The 27,434-nt window shown below is 38.9% G+C and overlaps 1 protein-coding gene and 1 non-coding gene across 7 annotated transcripts in view; one reads left to right on the top strand and one right to left on the bottom strand.

Moving 5' to 3' along the window:
• RNF214 (ring finger protein 214) overlaps positions 1-27,434 on the bottom strand; it is a 56,372-nt gene that overhangs the window by 8,788 nt on the left and 20,150 nt on the right. For 4 of the 6 annotated variants that reach the window (XM_033862036.2, XM_019941839.3, XM_019941837.3 and 1 more), the window contains 8 exons: positions 3,038-3,134; positions 2,723-2,811; positions 2,043-2,133; positions 1,743-1,841; positions 1,168-1,544; positions 901-1,033; positions 582-686; positions 211-306 (listed from right to left, as the gene is read on the bottom strand). In XM_033862036.2, coding sequence (XP_033717927.1) covers positions 211-306; positions 582-686; positions 901-1,033; positions 1,168-1,544; positions 1,743-1,841; positions 2,043-2,133; positions 2,723-2,811; positions 3,038-3,134 — 1,087 coding nt within the window. The remainder of the gene's footprint in view (positions 1-210; positions 307-581; positions 687-900; positions 1,034-1,167; positions 1,545-1,742; positions 1,842-2,042; positions 2,134-2,722; positions 2,812-3,037; positions 3,135-27,434) is intronic. The other 2 variants (XM_019941838.3, XM_019941840.3) reach the window with 2 other exon arrangements.
• Positions 17,211-17,348, top strand: LOC117313442 (small nucleolar RNA SNORA8). Its single transcript, XR_004527950.1, has one exon. It is a non-coding gene; the product is annotated as a small nucleolar RNA SNORA8 (small nucleolar RNA).

The raw sequence follows: 27,434 nt of genomic DNA on the forward strand, positions 1-27,434 counted from the left end.
AGTCCCCTACAGGGAATGGGGTAGAAGGAAGCTGGGAGAGCCTAGCTGCCAGTATTCTGAATTCTGCTGACATTTAAGCCACGGTTTACTGAAACCTTATGTTTAGATATTAATGATGAGCGTCAACACTGTACAATGTTCAAGAAAATTAAACGATCTCAGCTGTCAAAAAGAAAGAGTGGAAAAAAGAGGAAGGCATGCAGCACCCACCTCCTTGTGCAGCACATGGGTGCATGCCATTGGGTGCAGCTCACTGGGCTGGACAAGTTTCTGGCACATTAGACACAGTTTACAGGTGGCTGGAGCCTGTACAGCAGAGGAGGGACAGTCAAAAGAGTAAGGAACCTCTGGGCCTCCTTGCCTTATATGCCCATGATTCCATCTACTCTTTCCATGTAGCAAAAAGATTTTATACCAAAAGAAAGAAAAGTTCCAATACAGAGTACCTGCATTTTCCCAGCTGGGGCTGTCAACAACCCAGCTGAGGAGATGACAGCTTCTTCCTGCGCTCCACCTATAAACCCACTCCCTCCTCACCCCCAGCTTCTCCACATCCCAGTTTTCAAAGAATAGAGTCTTACATGTGAAGACCTCCCAGGATATGAAACTTGGGCAGAAGGCAAGAACATTGGGGTACTGATTTGGGCCAATGGAGCAGGGAACAGGGCCCGGATCCGACCAAGGGGCTGTGGGCAGAAACGTTGTCACAGTGAGGGAGGAACATCTGAGAAACAGGGCATTTAACAAAGAGAAGTCATTCATTTCCCAGCGCAGCAAAGGAAGAAAGCAGGCCAGATACCCCTGGCTGCAATGCTTCTTCCCACCCCAAATATTTCTGAAATCTACCTCTTCCCCAACATCTCAGCAGGTCTGAGTTCTCCGCCAAGTAGCTTTTCTTACCTGAGTGCTTGCTGCCACCCGCTCGTGCTCTGCCAGTCGCGCAGCTACCAGCTGGATCAGCTCCTCCATGGTCAGACCTGCCATGGTGGTACGTGCTGTCTTGATCTGCTGAAGAATGTTGGTCATCTGGGCCCTAAGGAAGAAAAATGTTGAGGGGGAGAGATTCTATACTACACTCATGAGGAATATCTATGAAACCTCTCCTATTTTAACCCATAAACATTTCTCTGAAAAACACTTTTAAAATTAATCCTTAAAGATACTTACTTATTGCATTGTGGAAACCGAGTAAGCAGCTTCTCCAGAATCTTCTCCAGTTTGTCTACTGGTTGGGGCCGGGTAGTTTCAGTAGAAGCCTTAACACCACCCAAGCCTGGGGGAGGTGGGATGGAGGCGGCAGGGGGCACGTGTGGACCATGGGGGCCGACAAGGGAACCCAAGCCAGGGCTATTTCTCCCATGGGAGCCAGGAAGGGGTGGGGAAGGCTGGTTGGGCTGGGAAAGGGCAGGGTTCAGGATCGGGAAAGACAAGGAACGGGGATCTGCACTGGGCATAACCATGGGCATTGTGACCTGCCCAATGGAGAAAGGCATCCGAGGAGCCAGAGAGGGACTGGGTTGAAACACCTGAAGCATGAAGTCTGTCTGCAGAGGGGACGAGGTGGAAGACAAGTGGGAGAGAAAGAAAATGAAAGTTTAGGAAACTGGAGCAGAGATCAGTGAGCAACTGTTTCTTGTACCAAATAAGGATGGTCCCGATATCTTCATAAAAAGAACAAGTGAAAGACTCTAGGCTCTGCCACCAACACACAAAGGTAGACTCCCCAAAGCCAGCGCTCTTACCTCTGATGGGGGTGGAGGCAAAGTGGGAGTCGGGATCTGAGGAAGGCTGCTCAGCTTGGCTCCATTCCTCACTAGCTGGATATGACTATTAAATTGGTCCTAGAAAAGAGAGAAAAGCAAGAATTATCCTTTACTGCTAAGCAGAATGAGCCTGCCTAAAAAGAGAGCACCATCCTATATCAGGAAAGCAAGAGGAGTGGTAGGACAGGCCCTAAGGGCAATGCAAAAGGTCCCTCCCTATCACCAGAAGTGTTTAAGCACAGATTAACTGACTCAATGATCACGCATCACTACACTTACCCGAACATTCTTTTTCATTATCCGAACTCCATTCAGTCTTGTCTCCCACTCCTGTTTGGAACGAACTGTCTCTAGTGTTGGGGGAGTTGACCTTTCAAGAAACCAACAGTAATTTACAGAATTAAAGAAAACCCAATTCCTAACTCTCTGAGATAGCAGAACAGTAGCTGGCTAATGGGCCTGGAGAGAAGAGGTCGGAGCATGTGCAGGAGAAGGTCAAGGTTCTAAGCCGTTCGCCTCACTTTAACTCCAGCATCTTGCAAAACAAGTATTGGAGAAAGCGGACCAACCACAGAGAGAGGGCTCTTGTCTGGCTGAAAATGCCACGGGGGTCCTCCAAATTTCACGGCAGAAAGAGGAGAAATGACTGTATAAGAAACAAATCTCCAAAGACATTTGTTATGCTTGACAGCATAAGAGATACTGTTTATCCAATTGGAAATAATACAATAAAAAGTACAAAACTATAAGACTGTAGAAAGGGAAGAGTCAGAGAGTGAGGAAGTTTAGAGTATGGGAAGAGAAATCGCTGAACAAATTACTATCACACAGAGATGACTCCCCGTGAAGACAGAGTAAGTGCCAGACTAGCTGGCCCAGGGCTTCAAAACCTAAAAAGAAATGCCTCCAAAACACAAAACTGCAGGGCCATTAAGACCCCAGAAATGGAAGGTACTTACTTGAGGTAAGTAAGGTGCAGTTCTGCCTCTTTTTCTGCTTCTTCTAGTTTCAATACCAACAACTCTTTCCGACTCTCTAGTGATAAGATCTAAGGAAACCATACACACACATACACACAAACACACACACACACACTTTATTAATTTTACGTACACAAAGCTACCCTTAGATAGTTAAAACAATGCTTAGTGGCTCTACGGTATAATACTTAAATAGCTTAGTGTACAGTATTGATACTATAACAAAAGTACACACCATCTGGAAGCCCAAAATCAAGACCTTCAACATAGCTTCAACATAGCGGCTATTCTCACCTCTGCCTTCCAGGCACGTTCTGTCTCTTCCATAATGTTTCGATTTATTTCACCATCTTGATTCTTGAGTCTATCCAGTTCCATTTCCCACACTTCTCTGTAAGGTAAGAAGCCAAGAACAAGACTTAGGAGAGAAAGACAAGCTTGCTAAGGAACACCAAGGCAAAAGTAAAACCTGAAACTGGTCTACCTAGTATGTTAGAGGAAGTGTTACTCTAAGTATTAACTATAGATATATATAAATTATGTTTAAAGTGGTCTGAAATTGCATAATCACCCTATATTTGAAAGTAAAAATGTTCACATCTCCATTTGCTAAAATAAAGTTACCCAGAACAAAGTGCGTACTTAGAACCAAAACCCACTGAAGGCAGAATGTTCTTCTATGATCCAGGAGTGCTCAAATCAAAATGGCATTCCTCTGACTCCTTGTCTTTTGGTATGGGTACTGAAGAATACAGGACTAAACCCAAAATACTTATCCCTAAGGCAGCAATCACTAATTCACTACTAACCACACAGATACTGGCTTACTGATTTTCACACATCCTTAGCTATAGTAAACATTCTTCAAAAGGAAAAAATGTTGTCTTCATACCTCAGGACTTTTCCTTTCCATCAGTTTCCTTCATTCTTACACCAGCTCCCCAGCCCCATCCCTAGAGTGTAATATACACCCTTAGGATTAGGGTGACCAACTGTCCCAGTTTGCCCAGGAATGAGGGATTTCCCAGGATGTGGGGTGGTTGATCATTCTACTCAGGACCGAAGATGCCAACAAAGGAACAGAACCAGCAGAAGAATTTCCCTGTATTACACTTGACTGTAATGTAATGAGTTACATAGCTAAAAGCAACAGGATTACCCAGATCAGTGGACAGAACAGTATGGAAATGTGTACATTATTTTCACTGAATTTCTAAAAGGTGAAAATAAGAAGAAAAGATTGGGAAGGATTCTGTCTTAAGAAAAATGTTCCCACTTTTCTACGGTGAGAGAAATAATTTTATTCATCTTCTGGTTTTTTTAGTAACCTTAAATATAATATGAAAGGAAAAAATCCACTTAACGTAAGTGTTTCAGGTCCCTTTTTTCATTGCCCAGCTCTCCACACACCCCTGGCTAGCTATTTCATAAAGTACAAGTGTGTATGTCTGTGTGTCTCTTACACACACATTCATTTACTGATTCACTAACATCCGTCTGGCCCTCTGCTGACAAGGTCAACTCATGTAATAGATACAACTAGGAGGGCATATTCTTCCTTCATCTCCATGTGTTGTCCTCTCCAAATAAACTTCCTGCCAGAGGAAGAATTCTCTAATAGTTCTTTTTTTTTCTTTCTCTAACAGTTCTTTAGACAAAGGTTTATAAGTAGATGTATTTTCCTAATACAGCACATATTCCTCAAGTGAAAAAATATATGAGGAGTCAGAATCCTCTTACCATAAGAATATGTGATATACGTTGAGGGGTCAATCAGCGGTCCATTTAGCCTACTAGACACTCTGTGACGATGGGATGATTGTAGGAAAACATGGCTGCTGCTTTCTGTGAATGATGCTGTTCTTAAAGACTATCGGTGTTCATCGAACACCTCTAATTTTCATTAAATTCATTTATCAACTAGGGATTACAATTATATTAGAAAAATACTGCCACGTCCACAGGGGACATCCCACAAATTCACACACAGAAAAATCTTCTTCTTTGGGCATCTGGCAACATCTATCTCCTTGGGATCCAACAAGACAAAAGGAACTACTAGCAACCACAACAAAAATGGTTAAGGAATTCTTAAACAGTCATAAAAATGGTCAGTCTTACCATACGTTCACTAGCCTGTAAGATATGTAACAGATTTCACTTCACTAAGGGGTACTAACTGCAACCCATGCTAGAAAAAAAAAATCAGTTGCCCATAGTAGATGCCCCAAAAATCCTTGATATAATAGAAACCACTGAGTATGTTTTAACTCTTTAAATGCTTGGTCTAATTTCTTTCAAGTCCCATGCTTCTGCTATTTTGCTTAGCTAGTTTAAAGAATCAATGGTTCCAATGAATAAATCCTACCAGACTGTACAAGTCTGACTTGTCCCAATACGTTTGCATACTTTAAAAAATTAATTTTGCTTTTCATCATGTAAATAATACAAATTGTAAAAAATTTAGAAAATACAAAACAGAAAGAGTCTACTAATTCAAAACAATACATGCAAGGGCTTCCCTGGTAGCACAGTGGTTAAGAGTCTGCCTGCCAATGCAGGGGACACAGATTCAAGCCCTGATCCGGGAAGATCCCACATGTGGCAGAGCAACTAGGCCTGTGCACCACAACTACTGAGCCTGTGAGCCACAACTACTGAGCCCACGTGCCACAACTACTGAAGCCCGTGCGCCTAGAGCCTGCGCTCTGCAACAAGAGAAGCCACTGCAATGAGAAGCCCGCGCACTGCAACAAAGAGTAGCCCCCGCTCTCTGCAACTAGAGAAAGCCCACTCATGGCAACGAAGACCCAATGCAGCCAAAAATAAATAAATAAATTAAAAAAAACAAAAAAAACATGCACCCCAATGTTCATAGCAGCACTATTTACAATAGCCAAGACATGGAAGCAATCTAAGTGTCCACTGACAGATGAATGGATAAAGAAGATGTGTACACACACACACACACACACACACACACACACACACTGGATATTACTCAGTCATAAAAAAGAATGAAATAATGCCATTTGCTGCAACATGGATGGACCTAGAGATTACCACACTAAGTGCAGTAAGTCAGACAGAGAAAGGCAAATATTGTATGATATCACTTATATGTGGAAGCTAAAAAAAAAAGATACAAATGAACTTATTTACAAAATAGAAACAAACTCATAGACATAGAAAATAAACTTATGGTTACCAAAGGGGAAAGGGGGAGGGAGGGATAAATTGGGAGCTTGGGATTAACAGATACATACTACTTTATATAAAGTAGTTAAACAAGGTCCTACTATATAGCACAGGGAACTATATTCAATATCTTGTAATAATATATAATGGAAAAGAATCTGAAAAAGAATACCCATATACACACACACACACACACACACACACACACGTAAAACTGAATCACTTTGCTGTACACCAGAAACTAACACAACATTGTAAGCCAACAATACTTCAATTTAAAAAAAAAAACAGAAAGAGCCTAATACAGAGGTCCCAACTCTTCTGATTACTGGTTGTATGACCCTTGACAAGTTACTTAATCTTTCTAGGCCTCAGTTTCTTCATCTGAGAAACGAGTAGGACCTACATCATGCGACTGATGGGAGAGTTCACTGAGAAAACACACATGAAGAATTTAATATGGTGCCTAGCCCATGGGAAGCATCCAACAAATTGCTCTACAATTACAATTGCTCTACCCACAAAAAAATCATTATTATACTTCTTTTCAGTCTTTTAAAATAAATTTGTATATTTATATATGCATATGTAACATATAAATCCATTATATACGCTTTTCAAACAAAAACTGTGGTTTTTATCTTACTTTTTCATCCTAATGTATTTTTCCATATCATTAAGTATTCTTCAAAACTGTGATTTTTAAGTAACTATCCATTGTACATATATCCCATTATTGATTTAGGTATTCTCTTATTTTCAATTTCACAATTATAAATATTATAATGAGCATCTATCTGTGCATGTGTACTAACATAGGTTAATGATAAAAGTAATTAGATTTGAGAGGAAGCTTCTCACAGCAGTTAAAAGCACAGCTTCTGGAGCCAAACTAAACTCACAGTTCAAACCCAGACTATTACTATCTACTATCTGTGCAACCATTGGCAAGTTACTTAACCTTTGCCTCATTTTCCTAAAGAAAAATGGGGATAATAAAATAATCTACCTCTCATACAGAGCCATTATGCAGGTTAAATGAGTTAATACATGCAGAACATATAGGACAGTCTCTGCCATATAGTAAGAACTTAAGAAATGTTAGTTATCATTTGGATGTTAGAGAAACTAAAATACGTGAATACATTTTTTTCCACCAAAAGTGGTGGTAGCAATCAGGTGATTTTAATGCAGAGAAGCAGATGATAAGTGTCTTGTGAAATATTCTCAACAGTCAAAGACAGAACTAAAAATTAAGATGTTGAGTCCTCAGCTGAAATACCTTCCTTTCAGAATATAGTATACTCTAAACAAGGCAAAAGGAAACAAAACAAATACCGGTGGATGTGTTAATATAGATAGGAGTTGGCCGTCCTGAATTTGAGGTAGGTTATAAAAGTCTTTTCTCTGAACTGAAGCTAATACAAACCAATATATTGGGTGGGCCAAAAAGTTTATTTGGTTTTTTCCGTAAGATGGGTCCAGTAGCGCTTAGTTGTCTTTAACTTCATTCGAGATAATTTTGTTAGGCTGTATTGTGACTGCTGTCATATCAGCATGCGTTTAAAAAAAAAACTTATCAAAATTGGTGAATTTTTGTGTAGCCATTTTAATATTGAAGATGGAAGGAAAAAAGCAACATTTTCGGCATATTATGCTTTATTATTTCAAGAAAGGTAAAAACACAACTGAAACCCAAAAAAAGATTTGTGCAGTGTATGGAGAAGGTGCTGTGACTGATCAAACGTGTCAAAAGCGGTTTGCAAAGTTTCATGCTGGAGATTTCTCACTGGACGATGCTCCGGTTAGGTAGACCAGGTGAAGCGGATAGCGATCAAATCAAGACATTAATTGAGAACAATCAATGTTATACCACTCGGGAGAGAGCCAACATACTCAAAATATCCAAATCAAGCGCTGAAAATCATTCGCACCAAATGATTTTTGCACCACATCATTGGTTATGTTAATCACTTTGGTATTGGGGTTCCACGTAAGTTAGGCAGAAAAAAACCTCTTGACCATATTTCCACATGTGATTCTCTACTTAAACGTAACAAAAACGTTCCATTTTTAAAACAAATTGTGACAGGTGATGAAAAGTGGATACTGTACAATAAGGTGGAATGGAAGAGATCGTGGGGCAAGTGAAATGAACCACCACCAACCACATCAAAGACCGGTCTTCATCCAAAGAAGGTGATGTTGTGTATATGGTGGGATTGGAAGGGTCCTCTATTTTGAGCTCCTTCTGGAAAACCAAATGATTAATTCCAGCAAGTACTGCTCCCAATTAGACCAACTGAAAGCAGCACTCGATGAAAAACGTCCAGAATTAGTCAACAGAGAATACATAATCTTCCATCAGGATAACGCAAGACTGCTTGTTTCTTTGATGACCAGGCAAAAACCGTTACAGCTTGGCTGGGAAGTTCTGATTCATCTACCATATTCACCAGACATTGTACCTTCGGATTTCCATTTATTTCAGTCTTTACAAAATTCTCTTAATGGAAAAAATTTCAATTCCCTGGAAGACTAAAAGGTACCTGGACCAGTTCTTTGCTCAAAAAGATAAAAAGTTTTGAGAAGATGGAATTATGAAGTTGCCTGAAAAATGGCAGAAGGTAGTGGACCAAAACGGTGAATATGTTGTTCAATAAAGTTCTTGGTGAAAATGAAAAATGTGTCCTTTATTTTTATTTAAAAACCAAAGGAACTTTCTGGCCAACCCAATAGAATGAATGAGATCAGACAAAAAGAGAAAAAACTTTACCCTAAGATGCACTGCAAAGTTTTTGTTTATGAGGCTAGAGTTCTTCCTTGATTCAATTTAACTCAATATCTACCAAGCAGCACAATGTGCTACACATTTCTGCTAAAAGCTGGGGATATAAAGATGCCTAGTTCCTGCCCCCAAGCAGCTCACAATTCAGTAACTTTCCAAGTGAACAAAAGGAACAGGAAATTCTGGGCAGATCAAACAGCATATGCAAATGCCAAAGAGAAACAGAGCACCAAGCAGAGGAAATAGTCCAGGCAGTTCAGCAGGCAAGGGATATATAACTAGTCTGGGCTGGGATACAGATGAGAGTGTCACTAGCAGAGATAGTAGTAGAAGCCCTAGGTATGGAAGAAATAATCTAGAACAGCAATTTGCAAAACACAGTCCATGGTCCCCCAAAACCCTTTGAGGGCCTGGTCTATGAAGCAAAATTAGTTTCATAATAACACTAAATTCATTTGCCTTTTTCACTCTCATTCTTTCATGAGTCTACAGTGGAGTTTCCCTGAGACTACACAAAGTGTAATGAGATCATCACTCTGATGGCTAGTGGAATATATGCTTCTGTATTCTAACGTTTTCTAGCATTTTTTAAGGTAGTAGGTTTAGGGTATAATTTAAGGTATTTTCCTTCTCAGTACTTCTGTTTGTGCTCTTACAGCTATCTTTAGTTATACTTACTATAATCTCATTACTATTCAATAAATCATTACTGTAATATTTCAAAGTTCACACATCAGGTAGAAACAAGTACTTTTTGTTATTTTGTTTTACAATAACACTTCAAAAATTTTTGGAAAACTCTTCTCAATTTTTAAATTATATCTAAAATGTATTATTTTAGAATTTATTTTTTTCTAAAATAAAAGAAAATTTATTTGTAATTTTTCATTTATATTTAAGAATGAATCATTGACTCCAAACAGGGAGATTAGAAGACTTACTTTTTCAACCCACAACTGCAATACATACATTTAAAGATACTAAAAAAGATGCAACTGGCCTAGAGTTATCTGACTCATGGAAAGGAAGAATCTACTCCAAAAAAACTAGGCAAATTGTAAATATGAAACCAAAGTATGACAAGAGTCATCTTTCTCTTGACTTTATAGATGTTAATAATTTATCTTACTGTATCTTAGGCAACACAACATTTTCTAATTATATTATGCCAGTTAAGTTATAGTGACATTTTGAGATCATTCAGAATTTAAAGAAAAAGTAGTTGAATATTTTAAATGCAGATGTGATGAATTCTTTACAAGTCTTAAAAATTGTTAACACCTTTCAAGCTAGAAATGAAAAAGCCACTGAAGCACCTTAGGGTAAGTTACTGTACTTCCTTAACTGGAGAAGCACGACTTGGTACAGGTGACATTGCTATATGCCTGCTGAATGAAGTCAGTAAAATAAATCATGGCAGTGCCCCTTTTTTAATGATATATTAATTCACCAAATTAAAGATTTTGCTGCAAATTTGAAGACTTGGTTAATAACTCATCTGCAGAATTGTAATTTTACTTTACAAATAGACGAATCCACAGACAAGACTAGTCTTGCTATTTTGTTTACATTCATCTAGCATTGGCACCAACTAATCACTGAAGATGATGTCGTGTATGAATTCCTGGCAACAAACACAAGTGATGCTGACCTAATCCAAGATGAATAACTCTTTTGAATCTCATGGTTTATCTGAGAACAATTGTGTTGATACTTGCACTGCTCCTACTTGTATGAAAATTATAGTGGATACAAATATTGGCACCATACACAAATGAAGGCAGTGGCATCAAAATTATACTACTAGTCATTGTATTCTTTAATGCCACACACTTGCAGTTGGGAGTGGGGGGGCACTTTTACTTCAGGATGCCCTTGATGAAGCCATCAAAAGTAATAATCCTCTTAAATTTCAACCCTTAAATACATAACTGTTTAATATTCTGTTTATGAAATGCTACATGCCAAAATACAATGGTTGCCTTGAGGAAAAGCACATGTGAGACTGTTTGAGTTGAAACTTGAACTAGCCTCTTTTTTCATGTAAAATCATTTCTACTTAAAAGAACTGAGAAACTATGGTTATTTGAATTTGAGTACTTAGCAGACACGTTCTTGAAAAATGAACAAATTACTCTTGTTATTTCAAAGAAAACAACTGACAGTGTTTGTTGCCAACAATAACATTTGAGCTTTCAGGTAAAAATCAGAATTTTGGAAAGTCTGCATGGGCCACTGGGAGCTTGAAGGCTTCCCATTACTTAAAGACTATTCTGATGAGATCCACAGTGATATAAACAAATGTGATTCTTCTTTTTTTTTTCTTTTTCTTTTTTGGGCCACACCATGCGGCATGCGGGACTTTAGTTCCCTGACCAGGGATCGAACCTGTACCCCCTGCATTGACAGCAGGGAGTCTTAACCACTGGACCATCAAGGAAGTCCCAACAAATGTGATTCTTTAAACATTGTATAATAAAATGTATCAACACTTGGAAGAGCTGCATAACTCTGAAGCAATATTTTCCTAATTATCAATGCATTGTTTTACCAAATCAATGATGGGGCCCACTTGGAACCCACGAATTGGTATAAAGATTATTTTAAGATGAAAATACTTGTAGACTTCCAGGGTGGTGCAGTGGTTAAGAATCTGCCTGCCAATGCAGGGGACACAGATTCGATCCCTGGTCTGGGAAGATCCCACATGCCACGGAGCAACTAAGCCCGTGCACCACAACTACTGAGCCTGTGCCCTAAAGCCCGTGTGCCACAACTACTGAGCCCACGTGCTGTAACTACTGAAGCCCGCACACTTAGAGCCTGTGCTCCACCACAAGAGAAGCCACCGCAATAAGCCCGCGCACCGCAACGAACAGTAGCCTCCGCTCGCCACAACTAAAGAAAGCCTGCACAGAGCAACAAAGACCCAATGCGGCCAAAAAAATAAAAAATAAAATGAAACAACAACAAAAAGATGAAAACATTTGAGATTCAACAGACACAGGAAAGAAAGCCTTCTCAGAGCTTTCTCTAGCTAACAGCAGCAATTTCTGGGAAATAAGACTGTCCTAAACACCTCTTCAGGGCAGAGCTACTCCCAGAAGAAAGAATGTGAATAAAACCTACCCTCAATCTCTTCTCCAGTGGAATTTTATGGCCCTGAAGGAGACGGAAAAACTATTCATACCTGTACATATAAATATTATCACAAATTTAAACTCCTGCTTGTTCTCCTGAAAACCCATTTATCCTTCCAAAAGTCCAGAAAGTGTCCTTTCTCCCCCACTTTAAGAAGTCATTTGTTCTCCCATAAGCCCCAGATTCTAACTATTCCTTTGAGCTACTCATTGCTGAATTATTTCACTATATGCATGTTGCATGCATAAACTGGGTTTTTTCTCCTTACTCTGTCCTTTGTCAGGTTAATTCACAGGCCTCAGAAATTGAACTTACTAGGATAGAGGAAAAAGGTTTTCCTTCCGTAGCCAACACAGTTAAAAGATCCACTCAAAGTGCAAGTTAAGACAATGAATTTTAATAAAACAGTACAAAATCACTGAAGTGGTTTCAGTTTCCACGATGCAACGAAACTTTAAGAAACTATCATCTGTCAAGTTTTGGAGCACTGTCAAAGAAGAATATTCACAGTTATCTAAAAAGTCTATTAAAATACTCCTTGCTTTTCCAACTGCATACCTGCATATCACTAGATTTTCTTCCTGTACTTTAACCAAAACAACATATTGCAGGAGATTATATACAGAGGTAGATAGGAGGATTAAGCTTGTTCCATTAAAGAGGCTTACAAAAATGTAAACAATGTCATTCTTCTAACTAAACTGATTTTTTCTTTTTTCGGTTAGGCAAAGATTTCTTGGGACACAAAATGCAGGAACCACAAAAGAAAAAACTGGTAAACTGGACGTCATCAAAATTTAAATTTTTGGAAATAAAAGAAATTCAAATTGGAAAGGAAGGAGTGAAACTGTCACTGTTTGCAGATGACATGATACTATACATAGAAAATCCTAAAGATGCCACCAGAAAGCTACTAGAGCTCATCAATGAATTTGGTAAAGTTGCAGGATACAAACTTAATATATAGAAATCTGTTCCATTTCTATTCACTAACAAGGAAATATCAGAAAGAGAAATTAAGGAAACAATCCCATTTATTACCATCACATCAAAAAGAATAAAATACCTAGGAATAAACCTACCCAAGGAAGCAAAAGACCTGTACTCCAAAAACTATAAGACACTGATGAAAGAAAATGAAGAAAACACAGATAGAAAGATATACCGTGTTCTTGGATTGGAAGAATCAATACTGTTAAAATGACAATACTACCCAAGGCAATCTACAGATTCAATGCAATCTCTATCAAAATACCAAGGGCATTTTTCACAGAACTAGAACAAATAAATTTAAAATTTGTATGGAAACACAAAAGACACTGAATAGCTAAAACAATTTTGAAAAAGAAGGTCAGAGCTGGAGGAATCACGCTTCCTGACTTCAGACTATACTACAAGCCTACAGTAATCAAAACAGTATGGTACTGGCACAAAAACAGACCCATAGATTAATGGAACTGGATAGAGAGCCCAGAAATAAACTCACACACTTATGGTCAATTAATCTATGACAAAGGAGGCAAGAATATACAATAAAGAAAAGACACTCTCATCAATAAGTGGTGCTGGGAAAACTGGACAGCTACATGTAAAAGAATGAAATAAGAACATTCTCTAACACCACATACAAAAACAAACTCAAAATGGGTTAAAGACCTAAATGTAAGACCAGATACTATAAAACTACTAACGCAGGGGTCCCCAACCCCCGGTCTGCGGCCTGCTACTGGTCCATGGCCTGTTAGGAACCGGGCCACACAGCAGGAGGTGAGCAGTGGGTGAGTGAGTGAAGCTTCATCTGCCATTCCCCAATGCTCTCATTACTGCCTGAACCATCCCCCCCACCCCAATGGACAAAATGTCTTCCATGAAACCGGTCCCTGGTACCAGAAAGGTTGGGGACCACTGTCCTAGAGGAAAACACAGGTAGAACACTGTATGACATAAACTGCAGTAATATTTTTTTTTGGATCCATCTACTAAGTAAAGGAAATAAAAGCAAAAATAAACAAACAGGACCTAATTAAATTTAAAAGCTTTTGCATGGCAAAGGAAACCACCAAGAAAATGAAAAGACAACCTACTGAATGGGAGAAAATATGTGAAAAGGATATAACCAATATGGGATTAATATCCAACATACATAAACAGCTCATACAACTCAACATCAAAACAAATAAACAACCCAATTAAAAAATGGGCAACGTGTGCCACAACTACTGAGCTTGTGCTCTAGAGCCCGTGAGCCACAACTACTGAGCCTGCGTGCCACAACTACTGAAGCCCGTGCTCCTAGAGTACATGCTCCGCAACAAAGAGAAGCCACTGCAATGAGAAGCCCATGCACCACAATGAAGAGTAGCCCCCGCTCACCGCAACTAGAGGAAGCCCGTGCACAGCAATGAAGACTCAACACCGCCAAAAATAAATAAATAAATAAATTTATTTTTTTTTAAAAAAAAGGGGCAAAAGAACTGAATAGACATTTTTCCAAAGAGGAAATGCAGATGGCCAAGAGGCACATGAAAAGATGCTCAACATCACTAATCATCAGAGAAATGAAAATCAAAACCATAATGAGATATCACTTCACACCTGTCAGAATGGCTGTCATCAAAAATAACACAAATAACAAATGTTGGTGAGGATGCAGAGAAAAGGGAACCCTCATACACTGTTGGTGGGAATGCAAGTTGGTGCAGCCAATTTCCATCTGTGGAAAACAGTATGGAAGTTTCTCAAAAAACTAAAAGTAGAACTATCATATGGCCTGGCAATTCCACTCCCGGGTATATATCCAAAGAAAAACAAAAACACTAATTCGAAAAGATACATGTACACCAACGTTCATAGCAGCATTATTTACAATTGCCAAGATATGGAAGCAACCTAAGTGTCCATCAACAGATGAATGAGGGCTTCGCTGGTGGCACAGTGGTTAAGAATCTGCCTGCCAATGCAGGGGACACAGGTTGAAGCCCTGGTCCAGGAAGATCCCACATGCCACACAGCAACTAAGCCCATGCACACAACTACTGAGCCTGTGCTCTAGAGTCTGTGAGCTACAACTACTGAGCCCGTAAGCCACAACTACTGAGCCTGTGTGCCACAACCACTGAAGCCTGTGTGCCTAGAGCCCATGCTCCACAACAAGAGAAGCCACCACAATGAGAAGCCCGCGCACCGCAACGAAGAGTAGCCCCCGCTCACGGCAACTAGAGAAAGCCTGTGTGCAGCAACAAAGACCCAACGCAGACAAAAATAAATAAATAAATAAATTTTAAAAAATCTTAATTTCAGAAAATATTTTTTAAAAAAACAGATGGGGGCTTCCCTGGTGGCGTAGTGACTGAGAGTCCGCCTGCCGATGCAGGGGACGCGGGTTCATGCCCCGGTCCGGGAGGATCTCACATGCCGCAGAGCGGCTGGGCCCGTGAGCCATGGCTGCTGAGCCTGCGCGTCCGGAGCCTGTGCTCCGCAACGGGAGAGGCCACAACAGTGAGAGGCCCGCGTACCGCAAAACAAACAAACAAACAAACAAAAAAACAGATGAACAAATAAAGAAGATGTGGTATATATTCTATCTATATTCTATATATATATAGAATACTACTCAGCCGTAAAGAAGAATGAAATTTTGCCATCTGCAGCAACACAGATGGACTTGGAGGGCATTATGCTTAGTGAAATAAGTCAGACAAAGACAAATACACTGTGTAATATCACTTACATGTGGAATCTAAAAAATACAACTAGTGAATATAGCAAAAAAGGAGTAGACTCACAGATACAGAGAACAGAACTCACAGATACAGTGATTGCCAGTAAGGGGAGGGGGGCAATATAAGGATGGGGGAGTGGGAAGTACAAACTATTGGGTGTAAGACAGGCTACAAGGATGTACTGTACTACACGGGGCATAGAGCCAATATTTTGTAATAACTGTAAATGAAGTGTAACCTTTAAAATTGTATAAAAAATAAATTTTTTTTAAAAATTAAACTTTTGCATTTCAAAAGACACTGCTACAAAATGCAAAGCAAGTTATATACTGGGAAAAATATTTGCAAAACGCATATCTGATAAAAGGACCTGTATCGACAATACTCAATAAGAAAACATGTTTTTAAATGGGTAAAATATTCAAATAAATACTTCACCAAAAAAGAACAACAAATGGCAGACATGCACATGAAAAGATGTTCAACATCAACAGTCATTAGGAAAATGTTGAAACTTCCCTGGTGGCCCAGTGGTTAAGACTCTGTGCGCCCAACGCAGGTGGCCAGCAAGCTGTAACTAAGAAGCCCGTGAGCTGCAACTAACGAGCCCATGTGCTGCAACTAAGGAGCTGGCAAGCAGCCACTAAGGAGCCTGCCTGCCAAAACCAAGACTGGGCACAACCAAATCAATGAATTAAAAAAAAAATAGTTGGGGCTTCCCTGGTGGCGTAGTGGTTGAAAGTCCACCTGCTGATGCAGGGGACACGGGTTCGTGCCCCGGTCCGGGAAGATCCCACATGCCACGGAGCAGCTGGGCCCGTGAGCCATGGCCGCTGAACCTGCGCGTCTGGAGCCTGTGCTCGATAACGGGAGAGGCCACAATGGTGAGAGGCCCACGTACCACACACACACAAAAAAAGTTATTAGAAAAGTGCAAATTAAAACCACAATGAGATACTACTAAACGCTTATTAGAATGGCTAAAACTAAAAAGACTGATAACACCAAGTACTGGTGAGGATACAGAGTAACCGGAACACTTATGCATTGCTGGTGGGAATGCCAAATAGTAAAGCAACTTTGGAAAACAGTTTGCCAGTTTCTTATGTTAAGCAAACATATGGTCCAACGATTCCACTCCTAAGTACTTACTCAAGAGAAAAGAAACATGTCCACATAAAGACTTGTACTTGAATATTCAGAGCAGCTTTATTTATAACAGACAAAAAATGGAAACAACTCAAATGTCCATCAACTAGTAAACAAACTTGGTATAATCTTATAAGTAAATGCTACTCAGCAATAAAGAGGAATTAAATTACTGATACATGCAAAAACACAGATAAACTGCAAAAGCTTTATCTTAAATAATAAACAGACAGAAAAGGCTATATATTCTATGTTCTATTTACATGAAGTTCTAGAAAAGGCAAAAGCTACACTGAGAGAAAGCAGACCAGTGGTTGCCAATGGCTCAGGATAGAGGAGGCAATTGATTCCAAAGAGTCAGGAAGAAGCTTTCTGGAGTAACGGAAATATTTCATACCATGATTGTGGTGGTAGTTATACAACAGTATACATTTGTCAAAATTCATCATTTAAAATGGGTGAATTTTATTGCACCGTGTGGTACCTGCATTCAGCAGTTTATTCTGCTGGGAGTTCAAAGGACAATGCTAATATAAATTCAGTATCTGGCATCATTGTTTTTCTTGGCTTTGTGCATGTTAAACCTGGTATTTTTACTGATACAGTATTCCTATAGTTTCTCATACTGTTCAGTTTGACATACTCTTCAATAGGAACTGATGCTTCTCTTTTTCTAGGGTGTCTAAAATTCAGAACCAGGCTGATCCATCTTGTCTGACCCTAAACATGGTCCTAAAGTAAACTGCTTGAGAAAACTGGATCCCAAAGATTACACGTGGGGAATTTTTGAAGTGTGTCCGTATTTCATTAGAGAGCAAAGAAGCCCAACTGAAAAAATTGTGGCAAGACTGACTGACAATGATAACTGTGGATTGGGCAAAAATTCTTGAAAGGACTCTCTTGAAGAGTATGACCCAAACACTAGGTTATGGAATAACCTAGAGATTAAGGTTAATGCTCTGTAAGTTGAGAACTGGTGTTCTATATAATAGACAAATTGCTTATCAAAGAGTTTTTAAATTTTAAGTAGAAAATATAAAGAGGGCTTTAAAAATTGGTAAGAAAGTGAGTCAACAGTGCCCAAAGGAGAGCCCAGTAACTGTGTCATTGGGAGCTGCTAGGAGAGTGGCCCACGGAGAGGGGCCGATCACCTTCCTATGACCTGGATGCTCTTCTCTCCAGATCCCAGACCTGGCTTCAAGCACCATCCACCTGCCTGAGAACCCTCCCTGGTCTACTCTGTAACTCCTTTAAATTGTGTGCTCAGCTTTCCTTAGTGAGCCTAGCGATGAGAGGAAAAAAATGAATTCTTTTTCTGGGAGAATCTGGGAGACATGGATAATAATAGGCACTAAAAATCTTTATGGAATGGGATACTGAGGACATAACTATAGCAGAAAGGTCAGTGACAGTTGACAAGTGACAAGGAAATACTTAGTTAGGGAAAACGAAATCACTGCCTTCTATACCAAGGCAGGGTTTATCTGCTTCACCTGTTCCTAAATAAGCATGTTAATTCTGGGGGAGGATCATAAGAAATACTTGTAGACAAAAGTTTAAAAACATGTAACAAACCAAGAGTAAAAAGAAGATAAATCTGGTGTGACTTTTCATTTACTGTTAGCAGAGTTAAGACAATGATCACATTTAAGTATTGTGTGGACTAGAAATTTACCCTGGCATCATGCATTGACATTTTTTTGGTCATTTTAACATAGCTTACTTATGTAGAACAATTTTGGCAGTATATCTTCAGTCACAGGTAAGACTGTAGGTGGTGAGATCGTAGACAAGCAGTTACCTAAATTTAGTGTTTACATTTTTGATGTTTTTCACTTATTGGATTTTTATTAATATGCTGAATAGTTTATCTACTTGACCAGTCGTTGCATTAAAAAGTTGCTCTTTGGGGTTTCATTGCCTTGATGTTTGAGTGTAATCTAACATTTTCACAAAGTGTTTATTTTGCATGACCTTAACAAATGTTTTAACCAATTAAAAAAGAAAGCAGGATGTTGTTGACACTGTATGTTGAAATGTTAACATTTTAGTACTTACAGTGTTTATCAGTCTGCAGTATTGTGTAATTAGTAATTATTTCAGGGGCGATACTTTGTTCCTTTTCACGTGAGTAGATGCAGTATAATATCACTGTATACTGTATCACTGTATTCTTTAGATTGAGAAAACAATACAAAAGTTGCATGCTAAAAAAAAAAAACCCACTAAGGTGCTTGGCAGTGGGTGGAATCAGAAAATGTGAAATTTCTCAAAAACTTATTGACTTAAATAATTTTGCCTATGTTACACATTAAAAAAAAAAAGAAAAACTTTACCCTTTTTCTTTTCTTTTCTTTTCTTTTTTTCCTTTTTTGGCTGCATCACATGGCATGTGGGATCTTAGTTCCCTGACCAGGGATTGAACCCACGGCCCCTGCAGTGGAAGCATGGAGTCTTAACCACTGGATCACCATGGAAGTCCCCAAACTTTACACTTTTTGTAGGAAAAAAAACGGTGTATTTTACATAAAGTATACCTCCTTAAAACTGAATTTAAAACAAGAATTTACAACCTCCCCTTCAAGGCCACTGCCCTAAACCTGCTCCACTTCCTATATTCATCATCTCTGCCATTCCAGCCATCTCACTGTCACTACTCCTCTTCTCCCTCTAACAATCAACAAATCTCAGCAATCCTACCTCAGAATACCCCTCCTTTCTCTTTCGCTGCCACTGAGATCAGGCCCTCATTTTATCTTGTTAAAACTGTCTTCCTGACATAAGTTTATCTGCACTTTAGCACATCTAACGTAATGCAGCCACAGTCGTCCTTCTAAAAATTAAATCTGGAGAGTTTCCACTTCCACTAAGGGCAGAGTTGCTCCTAATAGACCAACCATTTCTGCAGATAAAAAACTATAGATTCGGGCTTCCCTGGTGGCACAGTGGTTGAGAATCTGCCTGCTAATGCAGGGGACACGGGTTTGAGCCCTGGTCTGAGAAGATCCCACATGCCGCGGAGCAACTAGGCCCGTGAGCCACAACTACTGAGCCTGCGCGTCTGGAGCCTGTGCTCCGCAACAAGAGAGGCCACGATAGTGAGAGGCCCACGCACCGCAATGAAGAGGGGCCCCCGCTTGCCGCAACTAGAGAAAGTCCTCGCACAGAAACTAAGACCCAACACAGCCAAAAATAAATTAATTAATTAATTAAAAAAAAAAAATCTAGTGGTTTTCAAAGTGTGGTCCTGGACCAGCACCTGGGAATCATAAATTCTTTAAAAAAAAACAAAAACAAAAAACTATAGATTCTACACAAAATGTAAAAAAACACCTATCTAAAGATACTAAAGGGGGCTTCCCTGGTGGCACAGTGGTTGAGAGCCTGTCTGCCGATGCAGGAGACACGGGTTCGTGCCCTGGTCTGGGAAGATCCCACATGCTGCGGAGCGGCTGGGCCAATGAGCCATGGCCACTGAGCCTGTGCGTCCGGAGCCTGTGCCCCGCAACGGGAGAGGCCACAATAGTGAGAGGCCCGTGTACCGCAAAAAAAAAAAAAAAGATACTAAAGAACAAACAAAAACCAGGAGAAGACCTGACAACTGGAAGAAGTAAATACCACTATTGTTTCCTGTTTTCTTAATGGCTATTCATCTTTCACCTAAGGACAAACCCCAGACAGCTCTGTGCTGATGACTAAAACTGAGATAGAAGCCTTGCAGTCTTACCAGCTCAAGAGCCAAAGGACAAAACTGGGAGCTACCATAACAGCTAGAAAATGAGGGAGAAATCCCCAAAAGATAAAAGCCACAAATGGGGAACCCCCAATTCTGCATATAAATCTATCTAAATCTCTGGATGATCCCTGAACCACGCATGCACAGAAGAGACTCCAAGGAACCCATCTACAGATAAATGAACTCAACAGAGACCACAGCTGCTGCCCACCAAACATGTATGTATGATGTTTAAGCCCAACCAAGGAAATAGCCTGATAAAACAAATTTAAACAAACAAACCACAAGATTTAATGGAGGAATACAACAGAATCCAGAGTCTCTACAATGTATTATTCACAATATTCAGGATTCAACCCTAAATTACCAATGTACAAAGAAACAGGAAAAGCAGGGTCTGCAAACTATGGTCTGTAGATCAAACCCAGACTGCTATCTATTTTTGTAAATGAAGTTTTATTGGAACACAGCCATGCTCATTTTGCTTGCTTACTGTCTATGGCTGCTTTCATGCTACAACAGCAGAGCTGAGTAGCTGTGACAGGTGGTCTGCAAAGCCTCAAGTATTTACTATATGGCAGTTAATCCCTTCCCTCTACCCTGAGCCACTGGCAACTGATCTGCTTTCTCTCACTATAGTTTTGTCTCTTCTAGAACTTCACGTAAATAGAATCATACAGTGCATACCTTTTGCGTCTAGTTTCTTATTTAGAATAATGCTTTTGATTCTGACTCCTGGTCAAGAAAAAAGGCAATCAATAGAAAGGACTCCAAGGAGACCAAGTTGTTGGAATTAGCAGGTAAAGATTTAAGGCATCTATTTTAACTATGCAAAAGAACATAAAGGAAAAAATATGCTCACAAGGAGTGAACATATAAGAACTCTTCACGGAGAAATAGAAACTATAAAAAAGACTAAACTGAAATGAAAGAACTGAAAAATACAATACTGGAAATATAAAATTCAATGCATGGGCTTAATAGACTGGAAATGATATAATAAAAAGTAAACTTGAAGACACATCAAGAGAAATTATCCAATATGCTGAACAGAGTAAAAAAGAATTGGAGGGCTTCCTGGTGGCACAGTGGTTAAGAATCCGCCTGCCAATGCAGGGGACACAGGTTCAAGCCCTGGTCCGGGAAGATCCACATGCCACAGGGCAACTAAGCCCGTGTGCCACAACTACTGAGCCTGCACTCTAGAGCCTGCAAGCCACAACTACTGAGCCCACGCGCCTACAGCCTATGCTCAACAAGAGAAGCCACTGCAATGAGAAGGCCGCGCACCGCAATGAAGAGTAGCCCCCACTCGCCGCAACTAGAGAAAGCCTGTGCCCAGCAACGAAGACCCAACGCAGTCAAAAATAAATATTAAAAAAAAAGAATTGGAAAGAAATGAAAGAGCCCCCATGAGCTATAGGACAATATCAAAAGTTCTAACACATGTGAAAGTGGAGTCCCAGAAGGAAAGGAGGGAATGGGACAGGAAAAATATTTGAAAATTATGTCAAAATTTCACAAATTTGGTGAAATACATAACTTTACAGAATAAGCAGCTGAGAAAACCCCAAACAGGTAAAACAGGAAGAAAGCCACACCTGGGAAAATCAAAGTCAAACTGCTGAAAACCAAGGATAGAAAACATTGAAAGAAACCATAGGGAAAAAATGACACAATACACAGAGAGAAACAACTGTCACTGACTTCTCATCAGAAACAATAGGAGACAGTTTATATTAGAAGAACACCTTCAACTGAGTAAACAAATTGTTGGATATTCACACAATGGACAACTACTCAGCATTAAAAAGGAATGAACATCGATATCTATTTTAAAAATTGATTCAATAATTAATAACCTTCCAAAACAGAAAATACCAGGCCCAGATGGGTTCACTAGTGAATTCTACCACACATTTAAGGAAGAAATTATACCAATTCTCTACAATCTTTTAGAAGACAGAAGCAGAGGAAATACTTCCTAATTCAGTCTATGAGGCCAGCACTTACCCTAGTACCATAACCAGACAAAAATAAAAGAAGAAAAAGCTACAGACGAATATCTTTCATGAACACAGATGCAAAAATCCTTCACAAAATATTAGCGAATCAATACAAAAAAGTATAAAAAGAATCATGACCAAGTGGGATTTACCCCAGGTATGCAAGGCTAGTTCAACATTCAAAAATCAATTAATATTATCCATCACATCAAAAGACTAAAAAAGAAAAATCAAATGATCATGTCAACAGATGCAGAAAAAGCATTTGACAAAATCCATCATCCATTAATGGTAAAAATTCTCAGTAAACTAGGAATAGAGGGGAACTTTCTCAACATGGTAGACATCTACAAAAAAGTCTACAGTTAACATCATACTCAAGAGTGAGAAACTTGAAGTTTCCCAAGATCAGGTACAAGGTAAAGAAGTCCCCTCTCACCACCCCTTTTCAACATCATACTGGAAGTCCTTGAAAATGTAATAAAGCAAGAAAAAGAAATAAAAGGTATACAGACTGAAAAGGAAGACATAAAACTGTCTTTGTTTGCAAATGACATGATCATCCACTTATAAAATTGGAAAGAACAGACAAAAAAACCCTCCTTGAACTAATAAGCTGTTAAAGCAAGGTTGCACAACACAAGGTTAATATACAAAGGTCAATTGCTTTCCTAAATGCTAACAGCGAACAAGTGGAATTTGGGACTTCCCTGGCAGTCCAGTAGTTAAGACTCTGCACTTCCAATGCAGGGGGTGTGGGTTCAATCCCTGGTCAGGGAACTAAGATCCCACAAGTCACATTGTGCGGCCAAAAAAAAGAATAAGTGGAATTTGAAATTAAAAACACAATTATCATTTACACTACATACACTTAGGTATAAATCTAACAAAATATGTACAAGATCTGTATGAGGAAAAGTACAAAACTATGATGAACAATATCAAAGAAGAGCTAAATAAATGGAGAGATATTCCATGTTCATGGAAAGGAAGACTCAACATTGTCAAGATGTCAGTTCTTCCCAACTTGATCTACAGAGTCAACACAATCCCAATCAAAATCCCAGCAAGTTATTCTATGGATATCAACAAATTGACTCTAAAGTTTATAAGAAGAGGCAAAGGATCTAGAATAAGCAACACAATATTGAAAGAGAAGAACAAAATTGGAAGACTGATGCTACTCAACTTCCAGACTTACTATAAAGCTATAAAATCAAGACAGCGTGGTATTTGTGAAAGAATAGGCAAATAGATCAGTGGAACAGAACAGAGAGCCTAGAAATAGAACTCCATAAACACAGTCAACTGATCTTTAACAAAGAAGTGAAGATAATAAAATGGAGCAAAGAGTCTCTTCAACAAATGGTGCTAGAACTGGACATCCACATGCAAAAAAAAAATGGATCTAAACACAGACCTTACACCTTTCACAAAAATTAACTGAAAATGGATCATGGACCTAAATGTAAAATGCAAAACTATAAAACTCCTAGAAGACAACATAGGAGAAAACCTAAATGAATGATATAACACCAAAGACATGATCCACAAAAGAAATACTTGATAAATTAGACTTCATTAAAATTAAAAACTTCTGGTAATTCCCTGGCAGTTCAGTAATTAGGATTCCACGCTTCCACTGCCAAGGGCCTGGGTTCAATCCCTGATCAGGGAACTAAGATCCACAAGCCATGCAGTGAGGCCAAATAAATAAATAAAATTAAAAACTTCTGCTCTGTGAAAAAAAGTATCAAGAAAATCAGAAGACAAGCCACAGCCTGGGAGAAAATATTTGCAAAAGACACATCTGACAAAGGAATGTTATCCAAAGGATACAAAGAGCTCTTAAAATTCAACAATAAAACAAACAATAAGGAAGTTCCCTGGTGGCCTAGTGGTTGGGATTCCAGGCTTTCACGGCCGTGGCCCGGGTTCAATCCCTGGTCAGGCAATTGAAATCCTGGAGGCCACACAGCACAGCCAAAAAAATAGGAATAAAATTAAATTTAAAATATCATCTCTCAGTTTAAAAACAAAAAAGATTTTAAAAATGGGCCAAAGACTTTAACAGACACCTCACCAAAAAAGATATACAGGTGGCAAATGAGGATATGAAAAGATGTTCTACATCGTTTGTCATCAGGGAAATGCAAATTAAAACAATGAGATACCACTACATACCTATTAAAATGACCAAAATCCAGAACACTGACAACGACAAATGCTGGCGAGGATGTGGAGCAACAGGAACTCTCATTCATTTCTGTTGGGAATGCAAAGTGGTACAGCCACTCTGGAAGACAGTTTGCCAGTTTCTTACAAAACTAAACATACTCTTACCATATGATCCAGCCATCACACTTCTTGGTATCTACCTAAAGGAGCTGAAAACTTATGTTCATACAAAAATTTGCACTTGGATATTTATAGCAGCTTTATGCAAATTGCCAAAACTTGGAAGCAACCAAGATGTCCTTCAAAGATGAATAAATAAAAAACTGTTGTACATTCAAACAATGGAATATTATTCAATGCTAAAAAGAAATGAGCTATCAAGCCATGAAAAGACATGGAGAAACCTCAAATGCATAGTACTAAGTGAAAGAAGCCAATCTGAAAGCCTACATATTGTATGATTCAACTATACAGCACTCTGGAAGAAGCAAAACTATGGAGACAATAAAAAGATCAGTTGGGGAGTGGGGGATAAACAGGCAGAGCACCGAGGATGGGCAGTGAAAAATACTCTGTATAATAATAAATATATGTCATTAATAAATATATGTCAACAGAATATCTGTTGTTTTTGTAGAAAATGATAAGCTGCTTCTCAAATATATATATGTAAGTGCAAACAACCTAGAATATCCAAAGCAATCTTGAACAAAAAGAAGACGACTTTGGGACTTCCCTGGTGGGGCAGTGGTTAAGAATCCGCCGGCCAATGCAGGGGACATGGGTTCAATCCCTGGTCCGGAAAGATCCCACATGCCACGGAGCAACTAATCCCGTGCACCACAACTACTGAGCCTGCGTGCCACAACTACTGAAGCCCTTGCGCCTAGAGCCCATGGTCTGCAACAAGAGAAGCCACTGCAATGAGAAGCCCGTACACCACAACGAACAGTAGCCCCCCCACTCACCGCAACTAGAGATAGCCTGCACACAGCAATGAAGACCCAACGCAGCCAAAAATTAATTATTTTTTTAAAGTTAAAAAAAAAAGCAGAAGACTTTGCATAATCTGACTTCATGACTTACTATAAACCTATGATAATTACAACACTGTGATCTGACATAAAGATAGGCAAATATATCAATGCAATAGATTGGTACTGTACTCAGAATAAACCCACTATTTATACAAATGACTCATACTGCCATTTGGTTTTTGGCGAAGGTGTCAAGCAACCCAATGGGGAAAGTCTTTTCAACAAATGGTGCCAGAACAACTGGATATCCACATGGGAAAAAATTAACTTCAACCCCTACTTCTCACCATACACAAAAATTAATCTGAGATGGATCAGAGACATAAATATTAAAAGCTAAAATGATAAAGCTTCCATAAGAAAACAGAGGAGAACATCTTTGCTACTTCAGGGGAGGCAGAGGTTTCTTAGGACAGAGAATGCAATACCTGTAAATGGAAACTTGATAAATTAGACATCATTGAAAGTAAATTTTCTGCTCACCAAAAGATGCAATTTTAAAATGAATAGATAAGTCAGAGACTGGAAGAAAATTTTCACGGAACATGTAACTGACAAAAGACTATTTGGAATATGTAAAGAGCATCTACTATACAGTCATAGAAAGCCAAAACCTCAATTCCCGCAAAAAAGGTGTGCGTAGGGGGGAATATTTGACAGGACGCTTCACAAAAACAGGTAAATTAATGACCAATAAGCACATGGAAAAAGTGATCAACATCATTAGTCACTAGGGAAATGCAAATCAAAACCACAATGAAATACTACTGCACAACCACTTGAATGGCAAGGATATGAAGCAACCCAAACTCTCAAACATTGTAGGTAGAGTATAAAAAGGTATATACACTTTGGAAATATGTTTGGCCTTTTCTTATAAAACTAAACATATACCTACCCTACAACCCAGCAATTGTATTCCTAGGAATTTATCCAAGAGAAATAAAAGTATATGATCACACAAAGACTTGCACTTGAATATTCACAGCTTTATTCATAATAGTCAAAAACCTGGAAACTGCTACCTACCATCAACAGGAAGATGGATAAACTGTGGTATATTAACAAGAAGAATACTACTCAAGAATAAAAAAGACAGCATGAAAACTACCAAAAGCATTATGCTGAATGAAAGAAAAGAGTACATGTTGTATGATTTCATTTATGTGACATTCTAGAACATACAGAATTAGTCTTCGATAAAAAAGTCAGAACAGTAGTTACCTTTGGGAGTGTAAGGACAGGGAATGACAGGGAAGGTACATGAGAAATTATCTGGTTTAATCATAGTATTCTCTATGTCTTGATGGGCTTTGAATTACAAGGGTATATACATTTGTCAAAACTCACTGAATGGTACAACTTAATATTTATATATTTAACTGCATATACAATTTATTACCACAAAAAAGGAAACACAAATAATATTAAAGTCTAATTAATGATATACAAGTTTATGAGTTTATAGGTGAACTTACTGATGACTACATCTTACTCTAATATGCATAAAAAACAAGATGGACTGATGAATAGATAGAGGGAAAGATACTGTTGAAACAAATTTAATAGAACGTTAATTGCTGAATCTAGGTGGTGAGTGTTAGTGTACGATACTTGCAGTTTCTCTGAATGTTTGAAAATTTTCATAATAAAATATTGGGGGAAAAATCAATCCAATAACCTAATTCCTCTACCTAAAAATCCCTATTGGTTACATTCAATAATTACCAATAGCG

The sequence above is a fragment of the Tursiops truncatus genome, chromosome 8 (genome assembly GCF_011762595.2).
Source record: "Tursiops truncatus isolate mTurTru1 chromosome 8, mTurTru1.mat.Y, whole genome shotgun sequence".
In the NCBI taxonomy this organism is placed as follows: domain Eukaryota; kingdom Metazoa; phylum Chordata; class Mammalia; order Artiodactyla; family Delphinidae; genus Tursiops; species Tursiops truncatus.